This window comes from Xiphias gladius, chromosome 10, assembly GCF_016859285.1.
Source record: "Xiphias gladius isolate SHS-SW01 ecotype Sanya breed wild chromosome 10, ASM1685928v1, whole genome shotgun sequence".
NCBI classification, from domain to species: Eukaryota; Metazoa; Chordata; class Actinopteri; order Istiophoriformes; family Xiphiidae; genus Xiphias; species Xiphias gladius.
The window spans coordinates 18,683,050-18,706,355 of record NC_053409.1 but is presented as its reverse complement, the minus strand read 5'-3'; the positions used below and the strand labels follow the sequence as shown (position 1 = coordinate 18,706,355).

Sequence of the window (23,306 nt, the reverse complement as noted above, 5' to 3'; positions counted from 1 at the left end):
GTTGTAGCTACAGTTCAACAGCACCACAAACAACATCCTCGCAAATCATCGTACAGTTGACCTAACGCGTCTTTAAAACAGGTCCAGCAAATTCTGAACATTATAACCTTCATGAAGGAGGATGTAATGCAGGACTGTTGTATTATTCAGCTAAGTCTTCCTAATGAACTCACAATTGGGTGAATGGTGACCTCGCCGGCTCCTCTGCAGAGGCGTGACCGGACGCGAGTGGGCGTGGTGGGATGCATCACGTAGCTCCTTCCTCTGTTTCTCCGCTACGTGAGGTCGACTTGGAGGGAAGTGAACGTTGCTAGGAAAGAGCTAAAAAATAGGGGAAGAAAGCAGAAACATCAGCCACCCCCAATAAGCTGGTAAGATTTGTAACGCTGAAAAAGGTTTGCTGAACCGTCTCGGCTGTATACTTTGATATTTCGATGTTTGTTGGTTTGGCAGATGGCTGCCGTGCCGCTCTTGCGGCCCTTGCAGCCATTGGTTAGGTAGCGCTGGCTAACGTTAGCATCCTTGGCCTGTTAGCAGGCCGCTGGGGTTTAGGCGCGGGGACAGACACACAATGATCCCACGCTCGCGAAAATAGGGCCACGGTGCTTTACGTTAGCTAGCCGGCAAGACACCACCACGCACCGGTAATCTGTCTTATTAACGTAATGCGAGCGGTCGTCCTCATCGGTATGCGTTAAGGTTTAGAATAGCAATACTTGCCCGGTTTTTGTCAACCCTGTGGACATATGTTTACCCTTCTAATCCCAGAGGCGTGAGCATGCAGCTGCTAGCCTGCTAAAGGTAGTAATGCTAGTCAGGCCTCTGCACGTTTCTGAGAGGGAGAGCGACTCATGAATTCATGTGCTGTTGATCAATGATAAATAAACGAAACTGAACTATTAAAACAGAGTTTGTGGCAGCAGAGGACAATATTAAGTTGTTTATGTCGTAATTTTACTGTTAGCCACCATTACTTGCGCAATTCGTAACGTTAACCTGAGGACGATGTCGCATGTTTTGTAGCACTGTAGAATATTGTTTTTTCAGACATCTTGAGCGTGTGTCTCAGTGTGATCTACTAGTGGAGTTCAAGGGCTAGTGAGTGAGGTTGCTCATCCAGAGAAAGCAGGTCGAGTTGAGAGGAGAGCGGCGGAGATATTTTAAAATATTGTTGTCCAAATTCTGACCTACCCCTCCTGCCAAAACAGCTCCACTTTGACGCTACCCCTTCCACTGGATACTAATTTAAATGCCAGCACACTGGAATGGGTTCCCACTAGGAGTTGTGGTGCTCATTACTTAATAATTTAGGAGCAACATTAAATTTAGACATCAGCACATACCGATATTTTCTCCACCTCAGTTGCTACTGACCAATGCTTAAGTAATGAATGGTTATATTACAGAGATACACTGCATATATCGTCATCTGGGACAATTCTTTTAGATATTAATTACAGGATTTTTTTCCTTAAAATTCAGGGTACATACAGGTTTTGAAAAGCCTTACAAATTATTGTATTCAATTTTCTTAAAAATTAATAATAAAAGGCATCAGAAGGTATTACAAAGTCTTAAATTTAATTTCCAAAAGTCATAAAATATTTTTCTGTTCTTGAACTCAAATGAATTCTTTTTTTCTTTTTTTTTTCATTGGTTAATCAATCTATCCATGTTATGAGGGTATCCTGGTCCAAGTTGCATCAATTTAATTAATTATATAATTTATAATTATTGTCATGTACTGCTGGGACATGCTGTAAGAAATGTAATATAATAACAAATAATTCTAAGTTGTATCGTCCCTACTGGTGTTGCTTCGCCGGAGGTGGGAAAGGAAATGGCTGGGCATCTCTTTGTTCGTCTTGTTTTATCCAGTTTAACCATACCATGAGACCGACCATCCTTTTAATTGCTAAAGGCAGGTATGCCAATGCCTCAGATCATACAAGCTAGCATTAGCTGTCCGGTTACATTCCGGGTGATCTCATAACATACAGTTAATTGATTGCAGTACCAGCTACCCACACACCTGGCTCGTCAGTGCAGCGAGATGGTTAATGACGTAAGCATGCTACAGTGCACAAAATGATGTAAACTGATCACAGAAGAATGGAGCTCGTAGTAATTAAAAAAACAGTCCCTTTATCAGAGTTTATCAAATAGTTCCCACAATGTGTGCAACACTTCTTAGTGTAATTCATCTGCACTGAACTTGGTGCTACTCAAAGCAGAAATTAAACCAGAAAGAGCCTATTGAGTTTCATGATCATTATATGGGATATCTGTCCCCTTTACACATTTGTCATTGAACTTTTTCTACGCGACCCTAAGAAAAGTTGAGAACCATGCAAAATTTCACATAGATAGATGATATGTTTTTGCATATTAAAGAAGTTATCAGTTGTTTCTTTTCTTCATGCAAAAGGTTTTCTTGCTTGTTCACTGCCACGTTGACTGATTGGTTGTTTGATTTTTGTCTTATCCCCAACCAGCCTCAGGAGCAGTGAAGTGTCTTCATGGCAGTTCGTCGAGGGCACATTAAGTACTTGAAAGTGAGTACGAGATCCCAGCTCCCATTTTAGACCATACCACAGTATTTGATCTTATCAACTGATTGTTAGCAGTATGATCAGATATTTTTGATGTGTTGCCTGACAGATAATCAAATGCTCAATTCCTCTTATATGGTACCAATGTAAGTAAATTTGTCTGCAGAAAATGTACAGACTAACTATAAAGTTTCACTTTATACTGAGAATTGGACAAAGCCTCGTTGTGAATTTGCGTAATAGAAGTCATGACTGTACAGTCATTTTGCTGGATGTAATGATTTTATATTCCTTACAAGTGAGATGGCATTAAGAGAAATCAAAAACAGACACGCATGCCAGCTCCCACCAGCTTTGCCCATGTTTTCTACCTTAATACAGGACTCTAATTCATCCTCTCAGGCTGTGTATCTTACCCACCAGAATACACAATCACAACCCTTCTCTTGCATGAATGGACCTCTGTCAGGTTAACCGCTGGACTGGTTCCCATTTTAAGCCTGAACCCATTTCAGCCACCATTAAATGTGTCCACCATGACACACTCTGCTTAACAGATAGTGGAAGCAACCTTTTAAAAGTATTATGAAGTGATGCTTCATTTTTATTATGTGCAGTTTACATTGTTTACTAAACTAATCTCAGACCCTTCAGACTAGGTCGCAATCTGATATGTGATTTAGGTAATCTGGGGATAAGAGAGTTATTTCCCCACTTTGCAATTGCAAACTTTTTGTGTGCGGTCACATGCTTGTGTAATAGTTGTCATTATGTGGCCTTATAACTTTAGACCCCCGCTATTCTGTTGCATTGAAAACTTAAATTACACTGCATGGACACTGTTAGCCCTTTTCGACCAAAAAGTTGCAGGAACTAAGGAATCAGGAACTAAACTTTGAACTAAAAGTCCCTTTTGCACATTACTGTTTGCATTTCCAGTGCATCTGAAGATGTGTGTAAATTGGGGAAATTAGTTTTAAAAAAAACGGTGGTGCGATTTGAAATGTAATTGTCAAGCGCAAGGAAACGACAGGACAGTCACCGTGTTGTTTTTTTTTTTTTTTTTTTTAAATTCACTGTGGCATATCTTTGATGTTTGATTGGATGGAATGAATGAATGAATGAATGAGAGAAATACAGAGATGAAAAGGGAGACAGAAAACAACAGTCTGTCTGTCTCCAAAGTAGACATTCAGCTGAGTGTTTGATAGTTTTTTATTTCTACTTTAGAAAGGAACCACCACAAAAGTATCACCAAATAAAGCTTAATTTTTCTTGTTTACTTAGAATGCTTTCTCATTTTCGTAGCTCATTCTCTCTCACACACACACTCATACTCCCTCTCTCTTTCTTGCGCTCTTTTTTAAAAACAAGTCAGGAACCTGACAACAAAGCCTAACTTTGTTTTTAATGTTAAGAAACAATAAGAAATATCTGCTGCTCCTCCTCCTAAAAACTTCCTTTTTTATGAATGAAGTATGTGAATGGTACGTGAGTTGGAGCAGCAGCTGCAGCTTGTGTGTTTCACCAGTTAGTGACAGTCAGCCGTCCAAACTCCACCGCTCCAAGTTCCTGAATGTACTATTCCTGGAGCAGGGACTTTTTCCTGGCTGAACTAAATTTAGTCCCCGGCTCTTCCAGTCGATAACTGATAATTCTGTGTGTTTTTCATGAATTTGCATAATGCTTGAGTGATTGGACTGGTCGTTAAAGACTTGAGGTGGGAAAACGTTTCTTCAGATAAAACATTTAATTAAATGGGAGCTTTTTCAGATAGCATGCCCCTCCTGTCGTACTATTATACCCACTGTCTGCTGTATGTTCTGTGTTGCTGTATCCTTGTCAGTGGGATTGTTTGAGGTATCAGGGTAGAGGCGAGGTCAGCGAAGCCTGATGAGTATAAATTATAGGGCGTGTATGGGAAACTGATTGTTCACTCAATTTTGACTGCTGCTGGCAGCAATTTAATTTGAAAGTAATTTGTTGGAATTGATTTACCTTTGCATCTGTCCTTTTCTCCTTGCCCGAGTACGTGTAAAGTTGGCAGCTTTATGGATGGTGTGTCTTTTTTTTAGAAAAGCGCTTTGTATTTATTTATTTTAATTTTTTTTACTGTTTCAGCTTTAGTTTGGCATACTCTGCGTGCTTACCTTGCTTTGTGTTTTTCGGCCCACCTGGCTGACTTGCAGGAGGTGTATGACATGTCAAACGGTTATGAAGACCACATGGGAGGGGACGAGGGGAAGGACGCCAAGACCAACCTGATAGTGAACTACCTGCCTCAGAGCATGACGCAGGACGAGCTGCGTAGCCTCTTCAGCAGCATCGGAGAGGTGGAGTCTGCCAAGCTGATTCGAGACAAAGTCGCAGGTATGCTGCGCTCTGAAGCGATAAGACCTGTGACAGAGCAGAGCGACGCTTAAAAACAAGATTTTGTTTTAAATTGCAAGGGATGCGTGTTACAGACTTAGCAAAAAAAAATAAAAGTTGTGGCAACAACCTCTGAGTATATCAGTGGTGGTCCAGCTTTATGACTAAGAGAGTAGATTGGCCTGGTCACTCATTTTCAAATGAGCTTGTCTTTACTGGCAGGATATCTACTAAAGGAGTGTTTTCTGGCTCCTCTGTCCTAAGTGATTTTATAATGTAACTTTTGTTTTTTAAAAATTCCCAAATTGATTTTCCTGCTTGAGTTGGGTAATAGTTTGCTCAAAGTTTTTCACCACAATAGCCTTGTTTTATTTATTCCAACCAGTCCAACCTTGTTTAACTGTAGAGTTTCTTTGTTTGTTTGTTTGTTTGTTTGTTTAGACAGGCATGCAATGTTAAGATTTGTTTTTGTTTTTAAATATTTATTTGTTTGCAGCTTTTTTTGAACTATACAACGTTTTTTTGTTTTATTTTATTGTTTTCCTTTTTTTTTCTCTAGGCCACAGTTTAGGGTACGGATTTGTTAACTATCTTAACCCTAGTGATGCAGACAGAGCTATCAGTACACTGAATGGACTAAGGCTACAGTCCAAAACTATCAAGGTAACGTGCAATAAGGTGTTCTACAATTCACAAACCAAAGATGTCATGTCATATAACTCTCCTGTGGCTCCTGTTGCTCTCCGCTAACTAGCTAGTACATGTCAGCCCGAGGAAGTGATACTGCTTTTACAGCTCACTTACTGCCTTATCTGACATGTCTGTTCAGTTTCACTGTAATTTTACTTATTTTATTGGACACATTCTGTCAGATTCAATGTATATCATGTATTTAATTCCTAAAAAGTATCTTTTTGATCAGTTTTCTTTTTTTTTCTTCTTCTTTGTTGCTCACTCATTTTATTTTTGTTCAGAACGAGGACTTAATACCTAAAACCACTTAGGTGACAGTTTGTTTATCAGATCATTTTATTGAGTTTTCTTTAATAGAGTCCAAAAATGTTGTTATTAATAAATAGACAAGACCTTTGAGATGAATGAGCTGTTGACTGTAACTTAAACACCTGATGTAATTGTTCTTGTAAATCCAAAAAATTGTTAAAATGTCAACGATTTGGTAGATTTAACTGCTCATTGTACTTTTGATTTAATTTTTTTTTAAATTTCTTATTTTTTTTTAAAATTACTTTATTTTGTACATGTGTATCGGGGTTTTTTTAATCAGGCGATTGTTGGTTGATGTTACCAGGTTTCATACGCACGGCCCAGCTCTGATACAATAAAAGATGCAAACCTGTATATCAGCGGCCTGCCAAAGTCCATGACCCAGAAGGACGTGGAGGACATGTTTTCACGTTATGGACGCATCATTAATTCCCGGGTACTTGTTGATCAGGGTACAGGTACGACAGGTGAATGACTTCCTTGCTTTTTAAAATTCTTTTCACTATGATAGTTCCTTTTGTTTTTGGAAGGAAAAAAAAAGTAATGACCAGAGAGCAGCTACATTCATTCAAATGTAGTTATGCTGCTCGTATCAGAATAGGCAGTCACCAGCTGCTCTCTTGTACCTAGGTGTGTCCCGTGGGGTGGCTTTTATCCGGTTTGACAAACGGGCAGAGGCAGAGGACGCCGTCAAAAACCTGAATGGCCAAAAACCACCGGGGGCCGCTGAGCCAATCACAGTGAAATTTGCCGCCAACCCAAACCAGGCGAAGAACACGCAGCTCATTTCTCAGCTCTACCACAACCAATCCCGACGCTTCGGCGGGCCCTTACACCACCAGGCACAGCGATTTAGGTGAGAGAAATTGTGAACGTTCACACACATCAAGTAAGACTTTGTCTTACTTCAAGAAACAAATAGTTTCAGACAAGCCATTGCTCTGCGTGTTGCTTGTGATAACTAAGCGATTGGTGATAGCTTGTTTTAACCCTGGTTTATCTACAAAGGTCAGTACACATAACACGAGGAAACACAACAGTCATATCCAAAACATGAAGAAGCCTTGCGGTCAAGAAAATGACAGACATTTGTGGAAAGAAGTGTGTAGTTCATTTTCTTGATAATGGTGTTTAATAGAACTAGGCTTGATTGTACATTAGAAATACAATGAAAAGTTAAGAAAAGGAAGAAGTTTGGAAACTAATGATACAGTGAAACAGTTCTTAATGTTTGTGGACATACTGGCATTTGTGAACACGTTCCTTGCTCAATGGAAAGACGTCTCGTTCCAGGTTTTCCCCCATGGGTGTCGATCACATGGGCGGCATGGGAGGCGTCAGTGTCCCTGGTAACTCCACCTCCGGCTGGTGCATCTTCATCTACAACCTGGGTCAGGAGGCCGACGAGAGCATCCTGTGGCAGATGTTCGGCCCCTTTGGTGCCGTCACCAACGTCAAGGTGATCCGAGACTTCAACACCAACAAGTGCAAGGGCTTCGGCTTCGTTACCATGACGAACTACGAGGAGGCGGCCATGGCCATCGCCAGCCTGAACGGTTACCGGCTTGGAGACAAGATACTGCAAGTGTCCTTTAAGACCAACAAGGGCCACAAGTAGAGGGGGCTGGACAATCAGGTGTAGAGGAGGGAGGGAAGTGACCTGGGCCAGGCTTTTATTTGAGAGAGCAAAGTATGAGTATGAGTTTGCAAAGTCTGGCACATCAGTTTTGGTTTTAGTGTATTCAGAGTTAAATGAGACGTTTACTCTTCTGCACCTTGTACTTGTCTAAAAGTGTGTCTAGGCTGAATTTTTTTTTTCTTTCTTTTTTTCATCTTTATACTCATGCTTGGGGCTTGAGGACACTCAGTAGTTTTAATTTTTAGGGAGAGGATTTAGAGGGCAAAATCCCAAGATACTCCCAAGATAACGTTGGAAAATTATCTAAAAACCTAAAATACTGTCTGTACTTGTTGCATGTATAACTGTGGGGACTAGATAAAGGAGGCAGGCAAGCAGTGCACTGAAAATACAGAGCATAAGGAAACCCCTGCAAATTGTTCTCAAAGTATCAAAATTTTGGTGGATAATTCGTAGTCTAAAGAAGGCGAAGAACAATATTTCCCAGGAGCCAGTGGTTGTTTTGTTTTGGTAAAGTAGTGCTTTGTCCTGGATCCTCACCGTAAGTAGAAATAGATGCCTTAAATGATCATCTAGACATCCAGTAGGCACAAAGACCTACAGCACCACTCACTGTCTTGAGTCAATCTACGAGCAAAGCACTTTTAACCAGTCTGTTTTAGGTTACTATGAATATCAGTCTTTTTGATGTAATCTATGACATTTGCTCACCCTCTGACCAGGTTCACAGTTTTAAACATGACCAGCTCTGGAGGGAAATGTTTTTGTTTTGTTATCCTTGTGTAAAGTGTCTTTTTTATTCTATGTTGTATTCCAGGTGAGTCCTGTTGAAAATGATCCCCAGTCAATGAGTAGGGAATTGAGATGGACCAAAGACAGGGAGAGATTTGAACCTATAAGCCTAGAAGATTTTTTTTTTTCTGAGCAGATTTTCACAAGGTAAATTCTCATCTTTTAGGTTTTTTTTGTTTTGTTTGTTTGTTTGGTTTTTCTTGTTTGTTTGGGTTTTTTTGTTTGGTTTTTTGTTTTTTTGTTTTTTGTTTTTTTTCTCTCCCCGAAGAGGTACTAAGGATAAATCTGACATTGAGAATAACATCATTCAGGCTCAGTTTGCCACTCTGTTTTTTCTTTCATTTTGAGTTAATTTGTTTGGATTTTTTTTTTTCTTTTTCTTTTTTCTAGAGGCATAGATTTTTAATTTGTTACGATGTAAGTTACAAACTTGTTTTAACGAGTGCTTATCTCAAGTTTGGAAAGAAATCAATGGCCTTTGTTAATGATTTCAGTTTAGATTTGCTTTCTTTTCTTCCTTTCTTTTGTTTTGGTTGTTTCACTTTCAACATAAACCATTAAATTTTATTTCGTTTTGCTGAAAGTTTTGTTTGGTTTGTTTCTTTTTTTATTTACCCTTTTAAGATTTGGTTTGGCGTTTTGTTCTATTATTTTTCTAGTTGCAAATCTGCAGCGCTGATAAAAGATCCCCAGTCAAGCAAAAACGGGCTGTTACAGTGTTTCCACTGGAGGCTTTTAAACATTTGAAACATGCTTAAATTTTTTGAAAGATTAAAAAAAATATGGACCAATGTTAGTTGAGATTAGGTTATTTAAACTGTACACACACTTGAAAGAAAGTGATTGTCCAACAGACATTTCATGAAGCAGCATTTTCTCAGATGGCCAGATAAGTATAAACCACTGAAGAGTTACCTAATAAGCAAACTGAAGCTGTATGTGGTCACTTTTGGTACAGGTGTCTATCCAGCAGCTGGGAGTTGAATGTCAGGATTATTTATTGTCATCTGGCTCATTAAATCTGCTTTTTGATAACACAGCAGAAGAGACAGTTGACTTGAAGATTTAGGCTTTTAGACCCAAACCCATTGCTCTGATTTATTTCTTTCCTAATGGTGATTACTATTAAGTAGTGAGGACTTGGCTTTGTTTACTATCACAGTGAAACACTTCTCATATCGTCCATTTAGAAAAGATTATCGGCAAATCACCGCTCATCTTTTTCTAATGATGAATTTGGTAGATTGTCTTGTTCTCTAAGGTAGTTGAAAGGTGGAGCAGTGGCATTGGTACTGTAATTGTTTATGATTTAACCTGACCACAAATTGAACAGAGGAGCCGCTTGGAGCTCACACTTTTTAGAATTCACTTTTAAATCAATTTTTTTCCCATCAATAATTCACCTGACACCTTATTAAATGCGTATTTAATCTATTTAATCTGTCTCTGAAAGGAGTATTTCCATCACAAGCTTCAGATTTTGGTCTTAAAAGTGCTTTTTGATTTAGTATTTCCATGTTATTTTTGTGTCACAATCCTTAACTTTGTGCAATACTTTGTGACTTGCTCAAAGCAGGTGATAGAAATTTGTTGTGACTGTCATCTTTTGATCATTTCTTTTTTCTACTGATGTTATGTTACTGCTTAGTTTTCTCAGCAGTCTAGTTGGATTTGTATGAAAGATGCAAGTGGATTTGTTTTAGAGGCAGTCAGAATAAACTGCATTCCGCCTTAATTTATAAGTGGTAATGGTGTATTTTACATCAGAGGAGGCGCAAATATTTATTTGACAATGTATGCGGTCATACTTGTTACGTATTGGAGTGTTTTTAATCGATTATTGATTTTTGGTTTTTCTTTTCTTTTGGTTTTAAACGGACACTAAGTTGAAGTCCATTAAATGTCTTCTAACATTGGATCGTTTCAATAAAAAGATGGTGCAATAGCATTGTTGTAAGATGACTATATTACCTATTTTACTCATCAGAATGCCAACAAGTAGACACAGAAGTGAAGTGATGGACGACAACAGCACCAAAATAGGATTCAGGAGCATTTGCGTCATGGTTACGGCAAGACGAATGAATTATCTTGTACAATCACCTGGCTTTCAGCTGATCACAAGGTACAGGCCCAGATATTACCTTCAGAGAGCAGATGGTGGTGAAATGTCTGCATATTTTCTCCTGCATTTGTCAGTAACGTCAATACATAAGCATTTTGCTGCAGCACTTTTAGTGGATGTGTGTTTGCCTTCCTCTAAATGTGTTATAATTTAGAATCGAGGTCAAAAAAAAAAAACCCTTCACCTAAAGTCAGATGTATACAGATGACAAACTTGAATTTGAACACCAACTCAAATGGTCTCTTGAGCACACCACCATTAAGAATTACGGAACTGTTTCATGTGGCATCTTTTCACGCAGAGGTCATTTAGCCAGAAAAGGATAAGAAGAGCTTCCTCTTCAGTAGAAGGGATATCGTCAAGGAATTAGTTGATATTTTGTCACTGCAGAGAAAACACACTGCGGTGTATTCCTAACACATCTAAATTTTACTTATAAAATGCTTTTATCCAAAGCTCTTTTTAAAATTTGCTTCTCTAACACACACACCAATGGCTGTGAGCTTTGAGGCACAGGCCTGGCTGTTAGGAGCAGTTTGGAGTTCAGATTTCGACATGCTGCCAGGAGAAGCCGGGGACTGAACTCTAGCCCTGCTCTACCACCTGAAGCACAGCCACCATACCAGACAGTGATCCAGAAGGGTGGTTTTTTTGTTTTTCTTTTTAGTCCAGGTTTCTTACTTCTTTTCAGTAAGTTTTGCTTCAATATTACGTTACTATCGCTTGGAGTTGGAAAAGCTCCGACATTTCAACCATTTTCTGCTACTTTAAGCTATCAATTTGGACTTTTCTGATCGCTCTTTAACATATTTTTATGTTATTGTGACAGTAAATATACTAAAAAGTCCCTAATTAAGTTATAAAACCATTTTTTGCAGAATTTGGATTCCAAATAAAACTAGTCATTGACAGGACTTGGAGTACAGTAGGATTTTATTAGAAAAAATGAACACAATTAAAAGCATACGTATAAAAACACAAATGATCATCTTAATGTGACATCTTTGTACTACAGTAATGTAAATGTTTTTGTAAATGTTGCTTTAATCCACAAATACCTTGTCTAACATAGGTAAAGGTCCACTTCAACAAAATTAATTTGCTCCTTGACTATCACTCTGTTTACTGTCAAGTCTTTCAGGTTCTCAGCATTATTGTCAAGACTGAGATCAGGTTAAGGCAACTCAAAACCTTGACTTACAGTGCATTCAGGAAGTATTCAGACCCCTCACTTTTTTCACATTTTGTTATGGTGCAGCCTTATGCTAAAATCTTTTAAATTCATTTCTGGATGTACTGTAAGTCTAAACCTGCAATCAAACTTCATTAGGACAGGCCTACTGTCAGTATCTTTTACCACAGACTGATAAACACTAATCTTCATCTAATGCATGTTATTGCAACACACTGTCATGTCTGCAGGTGCATTCAGACAATAACCGCTGTCTAAATGAGATTCAGGTTACATGTGAAACTTAATGCATTTCCTCACAACTCCTGTCATCCAGTCAAAACTGAATGGAGACATACAGTATATACAATAACGGAAATAATGGAGGTTTTGGTTTTTCGGCATGGCACAGGCAAAATCCACTTAAGCTGCTTAACCCTGAAACCACAACATACTCGATCTCTGGTCTCATTTCGAATGGAAACCTAACTGGATTTTTAGGGCCTCAGATGACGGTCCCTTTGATCCTGAGAGGTGACTGTATGTGATCTAGAAGGCAGTATCCCTCGCTGTCCGTCCTGTGTAAGTGTCTCAGACTTGGCAGAGGTTGTAGCAGGTCACAGGCCTCTCCAGCACGTTGTCTCCATCCACCTCGTACACGTAATCGCAGCGATGTGTGATCAGAGGAGCATCAGACAGCGCCACGCTCTGATTACCAAAGGAGATTACTGTGTCTCTCTGTAGGGAAGACGCAAACAGCAGCTCTGTTAGTTAAGATAGTAGACAGTAGTTCTCAAAGGTTGGGTTTTTCTAGAATTACATAAAAACGTGGTAAAAAATGAATCAAGGCTTAGAGCATAAATAACCTTGAATGTTCTGCAATCAGTTTCTTACTAATATCTATGGGTTCCTAAACAGCATGTTAGCTTTATCATTGGTGGATGGCTGTAGACTCCAAGTCTTGTTTTCCCAAAATGTATCTTTGATAGTTGCTAGAGAAATACTTAATATTTCAAGTCAGGTTTTCAGAGGTCTTAAATCCTCACGCGTGCATATGCACTTTGACCTTAACAAATAGAAATTGTCCTCCTCACCCGTTTGGGGCCTCCTCCGTTATTGGCAACAGTGGTGGTAGCCGCTGCAGCAGCTGCTCTCTCGAAGTCCTTCTTACATACATGAGCCATAATCCCAGCTGCTAAGGCATCACCAAGAACGTTGATCATCGTCCGGAAGCGATCGCTGAGAATGAGACGTAAGAAAATAATTTAAAGATCGTCTCAACAGCCCCAATAAGACCCATTGATGTATAATAATTTTTTAGTGGAACTCACAGAACCCAGTCAATGGCCACAATCAGCGAGATGTCAGCAGGCGGTAGCCCCACAGAAGTCAGGACAATCACCATGGTAACCAGACCTGCTTGAGGTATCCCAGCTGCCCCGATGCTGGCTGCTGTTGCCGTTATACTGATGAGACAAGAGCCAAGATGTTAGAAATGAAAAATGCAATCACTTCAACACAAAGAACTTATCATGGGAGCATAGTGAGTCCAGTGTATACTCTCACCTGATGGTGACCAGCTGGCCAAAGTCTAAATCATACTCATTGACCTGAGCGATAAAGATGGCCGCCACTGCCTCGTACAGAGCTGTGCCATCCATGTTGATGGTAGCTCCCACTGGCAGCACAAAGCGAGCAATCTGCCGGTCTACTCTACAGTTCTCCAGGAGACACTTCATGGTGATTGGCAAAGTGGCTGAGCTGCAGAGGAAGAAGAAAATACGATGTGAAAGAGTTGCTCAGTGAACACACTGGACAACATCTACATAGCTGGTAAAAAAAAGAACAATTAAAAAACATCTGTTTCCTCTTACCTGGATGACGTGGCCAATGCAATGACAAGAGCCTGCAGCAGCCCTCTGATAAATGGGAAGGGGTTTTTGCGAGTGAAGAAGAAGTAGAAGAGAGGCAGCAGGATGAGGCCATGCACAAAGAGACCAGACAGGACCGTGATGAAATACATGCCCAGCTTCTCCCCCAGGTGGGCTGGGTCGTGCATGTCCAGAATCTTCCCAGCCACAAGGAACACGATACCGAAGGGGAAGTACCTGCATAGAGGAAAGGAGAGAAGAGAATGTGTTTGAATCTTTTAAGTTCATGACAAGATTTCGGGGAGAAGCTCTTTCTTGTTTCAGTTTAAAGTTACCCCACAGAGTTTTTGACCAATAGTGGTACAATGGAGCAATGTTTGAACAAGTGGCTAGCTGTCCTGTTTGTGTCGTGCACACGCACATTTGATACACATCCCTGCAACTGTTTTCACACTATCCTGCCAGTCAGCACTCAGTGGTAGTAACGCGGCAAGAAATGTAGCAGTGCTCCAACCGAGGCAAGGAAGAAGACATCTGTTAGCAAGCAAACATGAATGTAATTAATGCACAATTTAAATATTTTAAAGAAAGCACTCTTTTGTTACACGTCAAGGACAGACACAACGTGTTTTGATGTGAAATTACTGAATGTAAATAAAACTTTTTTTTTTTTTTTGTCGAGAAAACTCCACAGGGCACCTGTAACAATACTCCTCCACATAAAGCCAGGTAATGGCTGAGTGATAAGACATGGCTCTCAGGGTCTGGCCCGGAAGAATTTGACTAGCCTGACCTCGACCCCACCCAAACACCTTTGGTACTAAGTGGGACGCTGACTGTGAGCCTGGCCCAACATCAGCGGCCGACCTCACCAATGCTCTTGTGGCAGAATGGCAGCACGTCCCTGCGGCCAGGATCCAGAAGCGGAGAGTCCGTTATATTAGCAAAGTAATAATGCCCATGACTTGGGAATGAGATGTTCAAAAATCATATATAGCTGTAATGTTCCGGCGACCAAAATGTTTTCTCAAAATGTCCACATACTTGCAGCCATATGCTGTATAATACTATCCACCATCCCAACCACGTGTATTTGTACATGCAATTATTTAACACTAATCTTATTAATGGAAATGCCTTCTTACTCCATTCACACAAATGTAATCCAGGAGTCAACTCCCTTGAGAAGCAGCAAGGACACTTCAGACACCAACAGTAACTCTTCCCTGAGTTGTCGCGTGACATTTATTTTTAGATCTAATCTGGATCTGCTCTGTCAACTGTGTGCAGCCTGTCTTTTTTTTTTTGGATGCATGTGCATGGTACAGTAGTGTACTTTTGAAAGTGTGTGTGTGTGAGAGAGAGAGTGCAGCCTTACCACATAGCTGCGTTAATGATTTTCATGACGCACTCGTTGATGCACTGGCACACATTGACCAGTGGTGCTCCACGTTCTCCCATCTTCCCCAGCAGCAGACCTGAGAACAGGCAGTACGTCGACACGTGTGTTTGTAGTTAGTAATTACAGTACCCCTTTCTCAATGATGATTAAGGATTAATAAATCATTTACTAATTATCAGTCATAAACCATTAATAAGAGCAACTTTTGCTTTTCCAGATTGTGAAAACTCCCTCTTTCAATCATGTCTGCAATTAACAATATCAATAAGTCATTAACAGTGGTGGAAAGTAACTAAGTACATTTACTCCAGCACTTTACTGAAGTACAATGAAGAGATACTTGTACTTTACTAGAGTGATTCCATTTACTTATTCTTCACTACATTTCAGTGGGAAATTTTGTACAGTGTGTTACATTTATCTGAGATCTCTAGTCACTATTTACTTTTCAGATTTTACTTGAAATGAACGACAGCAGGCAGAGTTAAAGATTAAAACTGGGTCCCAAAGAGGTAAAAGTATCTAGTATTTCACAAAAAAAGCAAAAATCTGAGAAAAGTCTAAAAGGTGAATACAGATTTGTGAAGCAGACCTTTGTTTTTTTTCTACCCCATTAACGATCTCATGACCACTCTCCTCTGGAGAGGACCCAGCCCCTAGGTTGGGAACCAAAAGACTACACTACCTAACTGTATATAAAGTAGTTTAAACTCCACCTTGATCTGCTTACATTATGATGCATCAGAGGCGATATAATATAATATAAAATAATGCACTGTATCAGATGCAGGGGGCAATTTTTCTGCAGAATGAGTGCATTTACTTTTTAAACTATATTTTTCTTCCAGCATTGGTCACTAATGAAGGGTAATGACTTCATCGCTTTCGAATAAAAAAACAATAAGCTTGTTATCTACAAAAAGCACCACTGAAAGAGTCTTCTTAATGAAGTAAAGCACCAAAAAAAACAAAGTATCATGATGAAGCAGGACATACACCAGACAGGGGGGGTTTCTCACAAGCTGGCAACCCAAAAGTTGTTACTACTTATAATGTAATGAATGTAATAATGACTTCTAATGATCTGTAAAGCACCAGCTAGCATTAGATTTATTAACAATCAATGCTTTCATTAGTGGCAATTTATAAACCCTGAGAGTACCTGAAGTAGTACCAGAAGGATTACACGTAAATGAATTAGGGTTAGGGGTTCGGGTTTTGCTGTGTTTTCCATGATATAATGAGCTGTGTGAGGGTCTTACCCATGGTGGCCGAGAAGATGACAATCCCCAGTACGTTCATGCCCTTGCTTGTGCTGGGGACGATCTTATACTTGATGTCGGGTGCAGGGGTGATCTCCAGGAAGACTGGGTGGCCCAGCTGAGGGTTGTGATAGTCGGGCATGACATACACGTAGTTGGCCTGAGACTCTTTTACATCAATGTTTTGCACAATAGGCACCAGATCTGTCCGGTACTGGAGTGGGATGAAAGAGAACCACAGAGATCTGTTAATATGTGGATGTGGAACACTGAATTAATGAACAGTATTTTACATTTCACTGTGAGTTTCCTCCTTTTGCCCACTCACCTGCTGAAAAGTTGCTTCAATTAGATTTGACGGGATCATGTTCCTATAAAAGACAAAGGCATACAGACAAATTTGGTACATCAGATCGTGTCTGAAACAGCATGGCAAATATGTCCAATTTGGATATATATCACTGATATTATCCAGTTTACATAAAGAGCTGATGACTTTTTCTTATTATGAGGGTTAAAGTTCATTCTTGACCTTGGAAACAGCAGTGGATTCATCACCGATGAAGGTCATAGGGTATGACTGAAAGCTCCATCTATCTCCAAATTCAACAATGAACGCACCAGAACTTTTAAGCCAGAATACACAAGAATTCTTTCAAGCGCTGAGAGAAAGAAAAATTTTTGAACATCTACAATTCCATGAAAAGTGGCCAAACTCCATTTGCTGATGAAGCTGAATCTGATATGATTGGAAGCACCAGGACAACTTCTAAATTGACCTTGTGGTGGGATTGTTTTCCCGGCTGTTTTTACATTTTGAGTTTTGAAATGCTTAACAAGGCAGAAGCTGTTTTCTTTCTCCTGGTACAACATGAGCCAACTGCAGTGTCAATTACTCAACTCGTGAACTTATTTAAAATACACTTGAAGTACAGGATTCAAGAGAGTTTTAGGTGAATTTCTGACCAAACAGTGTCACGTTAGAAACATAACTGCATGTATGATTTTCCCACCATCTGATAATAGGAAGTTAGTCCTACACGCTATACATCTGTTTTAGTGTCTGAATGTAGCTGGATAGTATAAATAGTTGTAATATTGTAATGAGTGACGCTGGCTTACAAAGTATAGTTAATAAAGTTAGCGTGTAGTTATTTTACGAATAAGGATTTTACACGTAAAACAGAATAACTTATGAAATATAATACATTGTTATAAATTAAACTACCTGACAGTATATAAAAAAGGAGCTAAATTAGCTCTACCTTGAGCAGCTACAAAACTAAAATGCTGCAACACTTGCAAGGGACATTTTTCTGTATGGACTACCAGTGTTCATTTTTGCTTCTGTTACATTTTCATACAATACAGGAAAAAAGAGATAGGCCTCCACATGTTAACAAGGTGGAAGGTGCCCAGGCACAGCTAGGATCTTGTACTGGGGCTGTATTTATACAGCGTACGTCACTGACACTGAACCCAGGCAGCAATCTTGTCAAACACGTAAGAGGACTGAAATGTACACCTGGCCTTTGGCTTACAGCAACAGATACACACCGGCCACAGCACTCTATTATAATCAGGATTAAGAAGCAGGTATTAGTGGAGCTCTGACATGAATGGCCCCGCAGTAAGCCTGGGCGCACACACACCAGGCTGCAGGCTCGATCTTGCAGAGCGTCACACTGCACAAGGACCTTCTGAGAAAGTGCAGGCTTAACAGATCACAATTAAGTGTCTCCCTATTCTTAGCTGACCTGCTGCGTAGGAGTGACGCCACTATCCTTCCCCTTTTTAATGCAATACTGAAATGCTTGTCTTGTGCTATAAATGATTGAAATTATCTGCCCTTTTATTTATTTATTTTTTCATAATTTTTGGAGTCACTGGAGTTCGACAAATGTCAGAACAAACCACATTTTCAGGAGGCTTTACCTGCTGAGGATTTCGTGATTTCTGACGTCTTGTTGTTTTGTTGAGAAAGCTACTGGCTATGTCAGCTCCCAGGATCAAACTCATCCCTTGAGATTTTGTGCTTAGGGAGCTTCCTGTCCCCGAGGAAGTACAGGGAATTTCCAAGTTCTGAACTGGATCTGCACTGGATTTAATTAGTCTACACTGGTTTTCCCCAGGTGTTAAAGGGCGTTACACAGTAAATCTTAATCCTGGAAAACAACAGTAATAAAATAGATTCGAAAATCTCCTGATAAGCCCATACCAGGAGGGTGAATTACTCCATTATTATAGAAGAAGTGAAGGTGGGGAATACTTTTTCCAGTTATCAGATCTTGCCTAACAATAACAGAGACCCGAAGTGTGTCACTGTCTCCTCTTATTGATTTCAATGTGAAATCCCCTTCGGAGACTGGCAACAAATGGAAGAAAAATCTTTTTACCGGGAAAGCCTAATTTGGTTGTTTGTTTACTTATAGTCCAAGAAGATGCCCTTATGAAAGGCTAAAGAGGAAGAATATCTTAACCAAGTTGACTAAAAGAACACACAATCTGTTTTACTAGTTTTTATCCATACTATTGACATGCCTCTAGGGACGGTTGGTCCACCGCTTTGGTCCAGACCAAAATTTCTCAACAGATGGTGCCCAGAGGATGAGCCCCCATGAGGTTGACATTTGTGGTTTTAAATATGAGTTTTCATCTTGCACCAACAGCTGGTTATATTTCTCACTTATCCAGCGATATCGCAACATCCACCCAATGGATTGGCACCGAATTTGTACATACATTCACGGTTTCCGTGCCATGAATCTTAATTACTTTGGTGAGCCACTGACTTTTTCTCTACAATGAAGTGGACATATGTGGCTTTGATTAAAATCCCTCAAAAACTATTGCCATAGCATTTGGTACAGACATTCATGCACCTCTCAGGGTGAGTTATAAATTCTTATCTTGTGCCATCATCGGAGAAAAATCAAAACTTGTCCAATACTCGACTAGCATGGCTGTAGACTCTTAGTCTCGTTCATCATGGAGGGAAGTATAAATTTAATCATGTCTGGATGATAATTGTTTTTTATAGAGCAACAAGCAGAACTGGTAGGGGGCTCAGCATCTTTGCTCAAGGGGACTTCAGTAAGGTAATTGCTTGAGTAACACCAGTCCTATAACTATGTTCGCTGGGTCAAACTGTGATGGTTACCTGATGAGGTCCAGCAGAGCATCAGCGGAGGTCATTACAGGCCCTGAACTTGCATGGTGGCCATCTTTCTCTGAGCCTGTCCCTGGGTGAATGATGAGCACCAGCACGATGCCGACAATGACAGCAATGAAGGTCGTCCACAGGTAGTAGGTGATGGTCAGGACTCCTAGCCGACCACTTGCCCTGGTGTCCATGGCCGACAGGCCGGACATAAGACTGGATTGGAAAAACGGGATGTGTGATTAGTACTGATTAACTCTTGTTTGAACTGTGGAATGTTTCATTTCAAATCAATTAATTAAAGAGTTAAATAATTTAATTCAGTTCTAAAATTATGAGTTGATTGATTGTTAATTAATAAATTTACCAGTTTATAGAAATAAAAATAGATATTTTGGCCTTTATTGCCTAAAAAAAGATTAGTTTGGAAGAAATCTTAAGAAATAATCATGATTTATGTGGCTTGTGATGTGTGTTGTCATCTTAAACATTACATACACTAAAGTATAAACTGATTACTTGAAAAACGATGACACATAGATTATTCAAACGTGAATAAAATCAGTTATTGCAGACCTATTCTTTTTTAGATGTTTTTCTCTTGTTAAAATCAACAAGTTCATTATATTAGACAGAAGACACTGGAAGAAAGAGGAGGGAATGATGTGGAACAATTTTTCCCAGACCAGATTCAAAGTCAGCATCTTGTCTGAACGCAGCCTTAATCTATGCTGACTGACCCACCAGGATGCCCCAGACTTCTCTCGTCTAAAGAAATCCCCCCCCCCCCCAAAATATATACTTTTGCTACAAATATGCTACATGGGGAAACTTTGTACTCGTCTTTCTTCTTCAAGAATGAATATGGAGTGTCAGACACAAACATTCTTATACAAATACTGCTTAATAAAACAGTCGACATGCGCTAAATTGAAGATCCAGCTCTTACTTTTATACTGATCACAGTTTGCAATGAGACGTGCAAGAGCAAACATTTCATCCAGAATTGCAGGTGATGGGAAAAACACACACAAAACATCCCTCACTTGTTAAAGGGATTTGAGCTGTAATAAAAACAGAATGTTTATCTGTTGGTATATACGAGGAGTGATTCATTTCATAGTCCTTTCATAGTACAGGTTTAATGTAACAGCTTCAAAACACTGCATGTGCTTGCAGTTGTATTTCACCTGAGATCGCTCTAAGGCAGGTGAGAACTTTTCTTACCTGGAGGTGATGAGTGGCAGAATCAACATCTTTAACATCCTCATCAGCAGCTCTCCAGGGAAGGAGAAGTAGATCTTGGCCTGTGTGTGAGAGAGAAACACCTGAAGCAAACCTTATTTCTACATTTAAAAGAGTTTACCATCATATTGTAAAGACCACATAACATCCCACAACTGGAAATCCTGTGGCGAGACAATTCCAGTATAGTATAGTGCTGCAGAAGTCCATTTTAGCAACATAGGGTTAAATTTATTTTGTACTACTGGACATGAAAATTGTGCATTTAACACAACACTCTTTTAAATTGTTTCATCAAACAAATCTGTATTTTCTATTTGCCTACTTTGATTGTAACAGATATGTTAATATAGTTCCAACAGCCTATTTGAAGGCCTGTATTGCTTTTTATGCCAGTGTCTAATTTTCTTTAACCTTTATGTTCGTGAATTTAAGTGTGAATTGAATATGATTGCTTTTATTTAATAAACTGCACAACACTGTTTATGAAAGTTGTTAAAGATCAAATGAAGAAGATCCATGTCAAACATGTAGCATTATGAGTATTTTATAAATCAGATGTAGCTAATTTCTGATTAACAATATACTCAACATGGTGATGACATTATTGTCCACATTCCCAAATGGCAGGTAAAACAACTGCTTTGAAAAATATCCCGACAGGTGTGAATGTGGGCCTTTGTTGCAGTTTCTTTCTTTGCTCATCAGATGAGGATGCTGTATGTTTTATAAACTGCTGCCAGCACAAACGCTACATTGCTGAGCACACTGGACACTAATCAATGATTCAGTCTCTGCCAAAATACATTTGCTACTTAGTCCATTTGGAGCCTCTTACGGAGTGCATTTGGCTTTTAACCAGACATGTAAACAATTCTAGATTATTCGTTGAAAAAACGTTAATAAGCGAAATCGATCATGAACTATACTCTTTAAACCTAGTTGGAACAAGATGTAAACACAACATTGACATATTATTACCTTCTGAGTTCATATCAAGAGCATCCCTCTCTTTAAGCTCTGTTTTGGTCTCCACCAACTCCTGTTGAAAATATCTGGTTCTTTAGCTAATAAATTCTCCACTGTGTTCACCAGCTAGTTGCTAACTGTGGGCTGGCTGTTATATTGTGTTTATTTACACATAATTCCCACTATGATCTGTCAGCTTGATATAACAGGAGTCTGTAAGACCCAAAACCAGTCACATTGCCTCTTGATGAGTTTCCATCCATCCATTCATCCATACCTGTGTGGATAGGTTGAGGGACCTAAGGAGAAATCCAAGCACACAGCCTGTCACCACAGCAAAAACAGAGAGTGTCAGAAGGCCATTCCTCTTGCAGTAGTCTTTCACGTACTCCCTGACTTTCATCGACACCAAATTCTTCAGCAACTTCTTCAATGCCTCCATCCTGATTCAGGCTCAGTCTGTATTCCAGCAGGACCCCCCCCTCCCCCCTGAGTGACTACAGGTATCCGGATCTCCTGGTGAGTGAGGTAGATTGGTGTGTATCCCACAAAATCCGTGGCAGAGGGCAGTCAGCAGACCTGATCAGATGTGGGTTCTGTCTCATACTGAGGAGCTCATCCTGTCTGAAAGAGGAAGTGTCCGCTAAGAGATTCCTGGTAAAGTGTTGCCTAAAAGGATTATCCCTATCCTACGGCAAGAGAGGCTCCTTCACAGCCACTCAGGCTTATTAAAGGGGCTCAAGACGAGACTTCAGCACTGATTAGCTCCTCCATTCATAGCTCATTATGAGTTATTACTACCCGCCTCCAAGTCATCCCATTCATGAATCAGATGCTTGCACTTTGATCTCTGGGACTTAATCCTCATGCAGACAAGGTTAAGCAACTTTTTCAGCATAACTTGCCTGTCCTACGTCCTCCAATCAGTCGTGTTTTTGGTTAATTAACTAATCAGATTATATTTACTCACAAGATGCAATTTTTTGAAAGTAATTAAAAAGAAATCTAAACAAGATGGAAGCTGCATTAAAAATCGAGACATGACATCTGCCCAGACTCTTATTGCATAAATAATCACATATACAATTGTTGCTTTTTAGTGACAAACAATGACCGTGGCCTTTGATTTCACCGTGTTTAAGTGAAGGTACTGAGCTCTGCAGGCAAGATTACCAGAGGGCAGAGGCCAAAGATAAGACACCACAGCATCAGTCCTCGGTGTTCAGGACATGTCCTCCCATTTTGTTGTCCTCTGATCTTACAATGACGTTAGGCTGTGCCATCTGCTCGGTCGCCAGGGCGTGCACAGAGAGGCCTTATCGTCAGGACTTGGCACTGCGCTGGGTAAATAGAGCCTTGCTGGACCACAGAAGCTTAGAAATGGACCTGCATGTGTCGGCCTGAACTTAAAACCTGGGGGCTGTTGAGAGGAATGCGTTTTCTCTAGAGGAGACAAATGATCACGGCCACGCTAAAATAGTGTAAACTGTACATTTTGACTGTAATTTCAGCAGAATTTAAAAGGTGGAATCAGGTTTATTTACACACAACTGTAGATGAAAAGAAAACAATCTTAAAGAAAAGTGGGATATAAGCAACCAATAAAGCTGTTAACAGAAATCATGGCATGCCATTGTTATCAGCCGCCCCAGCTGTCTGTCTGTTCTATTGTGTTGTTTGCATCCTTGTTAATTCTGCAGTCGCCCTACGTCTGCTGACGTAACAATGTCCATGCTGACCTGG

The 23,306-nt window shown here is 39.9% G+C and overlaps 2 protein-coding genes and 1 gene segment (V, D, J or C); 1 reads left to right on the top strand and 2 right to left on the bottom strand.

Moving 5' to 3' along the window:
• Positions 1-23,306, bottom strand: part of LOC120795282 — a 36,872-nt gene that overhangs the window by 11,010 nt on the left and 2,556 nt on the right.
• Positions 225-10,303, top strand: elavl1a (ELAV like RNA binding protein 1a). Of its 4 annotated transcripts, none has more exons than XM_040137071.1 (7): positions 225-371; positions 2,496-2,555; positions 4,742-4,922; positions 5,482-5,585; positions 6,232-6,385; positions 6,558-6,783; positions 7,221-10,303. In XM_040137071.1, the coding sequence occupies exons 2-7, from the start codon at positions 2,520-2,522 to the stop codon at positions 7,543-7,545; spliced, it is 1,026 nt and encodes a 341-aa protein (XP_039993005.1). In that variant the 5' UTR covers positions 225-371; positions 2,496-2,519; the 3' UTR covers positions 7,546-10,303. The 4 variants fall into 4 exon arrangements, with proteins under 4 accessions (XP_039993005.1, XP_039993004.1, XP_039993003.1 ...); XM_040137070.1 differs by having other exon boundaries at positions 6,232-6,394; XM_040137069.1 differs by having other exon boundaries at positions 4,730-4,922.
• On the bottom strand, positions 12,246-22,005 carry slc1a8b (solute carrier family 1 member 8b). 2 transcript variants are annotated; one of them, XM_040137065.1, is made up of 11 exons: positions 21,841-22,005; positions 20,577-20,656; positions 19,350-19,565; positions 16,518-16,560; positions 16,190-16,403; positions 14,904-15,003; positions 13,529-13,762; positions 13,221-13,415; positions 12,986-13,120; positions 12,749-12,893; positions 12,246-12,392 (listed from the first exon to the last, which is right to left on the bottom strand). In XM_040137065.1, the coding sequence occupies exons 1-11, from the start codon at positions 22,003-22,005 to the stop codon at positions 12,246-12,248; spliced, it is 1,674 nt and encodes a 557-aa protein (XP_039992999.1). The 2 variants fall into 2 exon arrangements, with proteins under 2 accessions (XP_039992999.1, XP_039993000.1); XM_040137066.1 differs by having other exon boundaries at positions 12,779-12,893.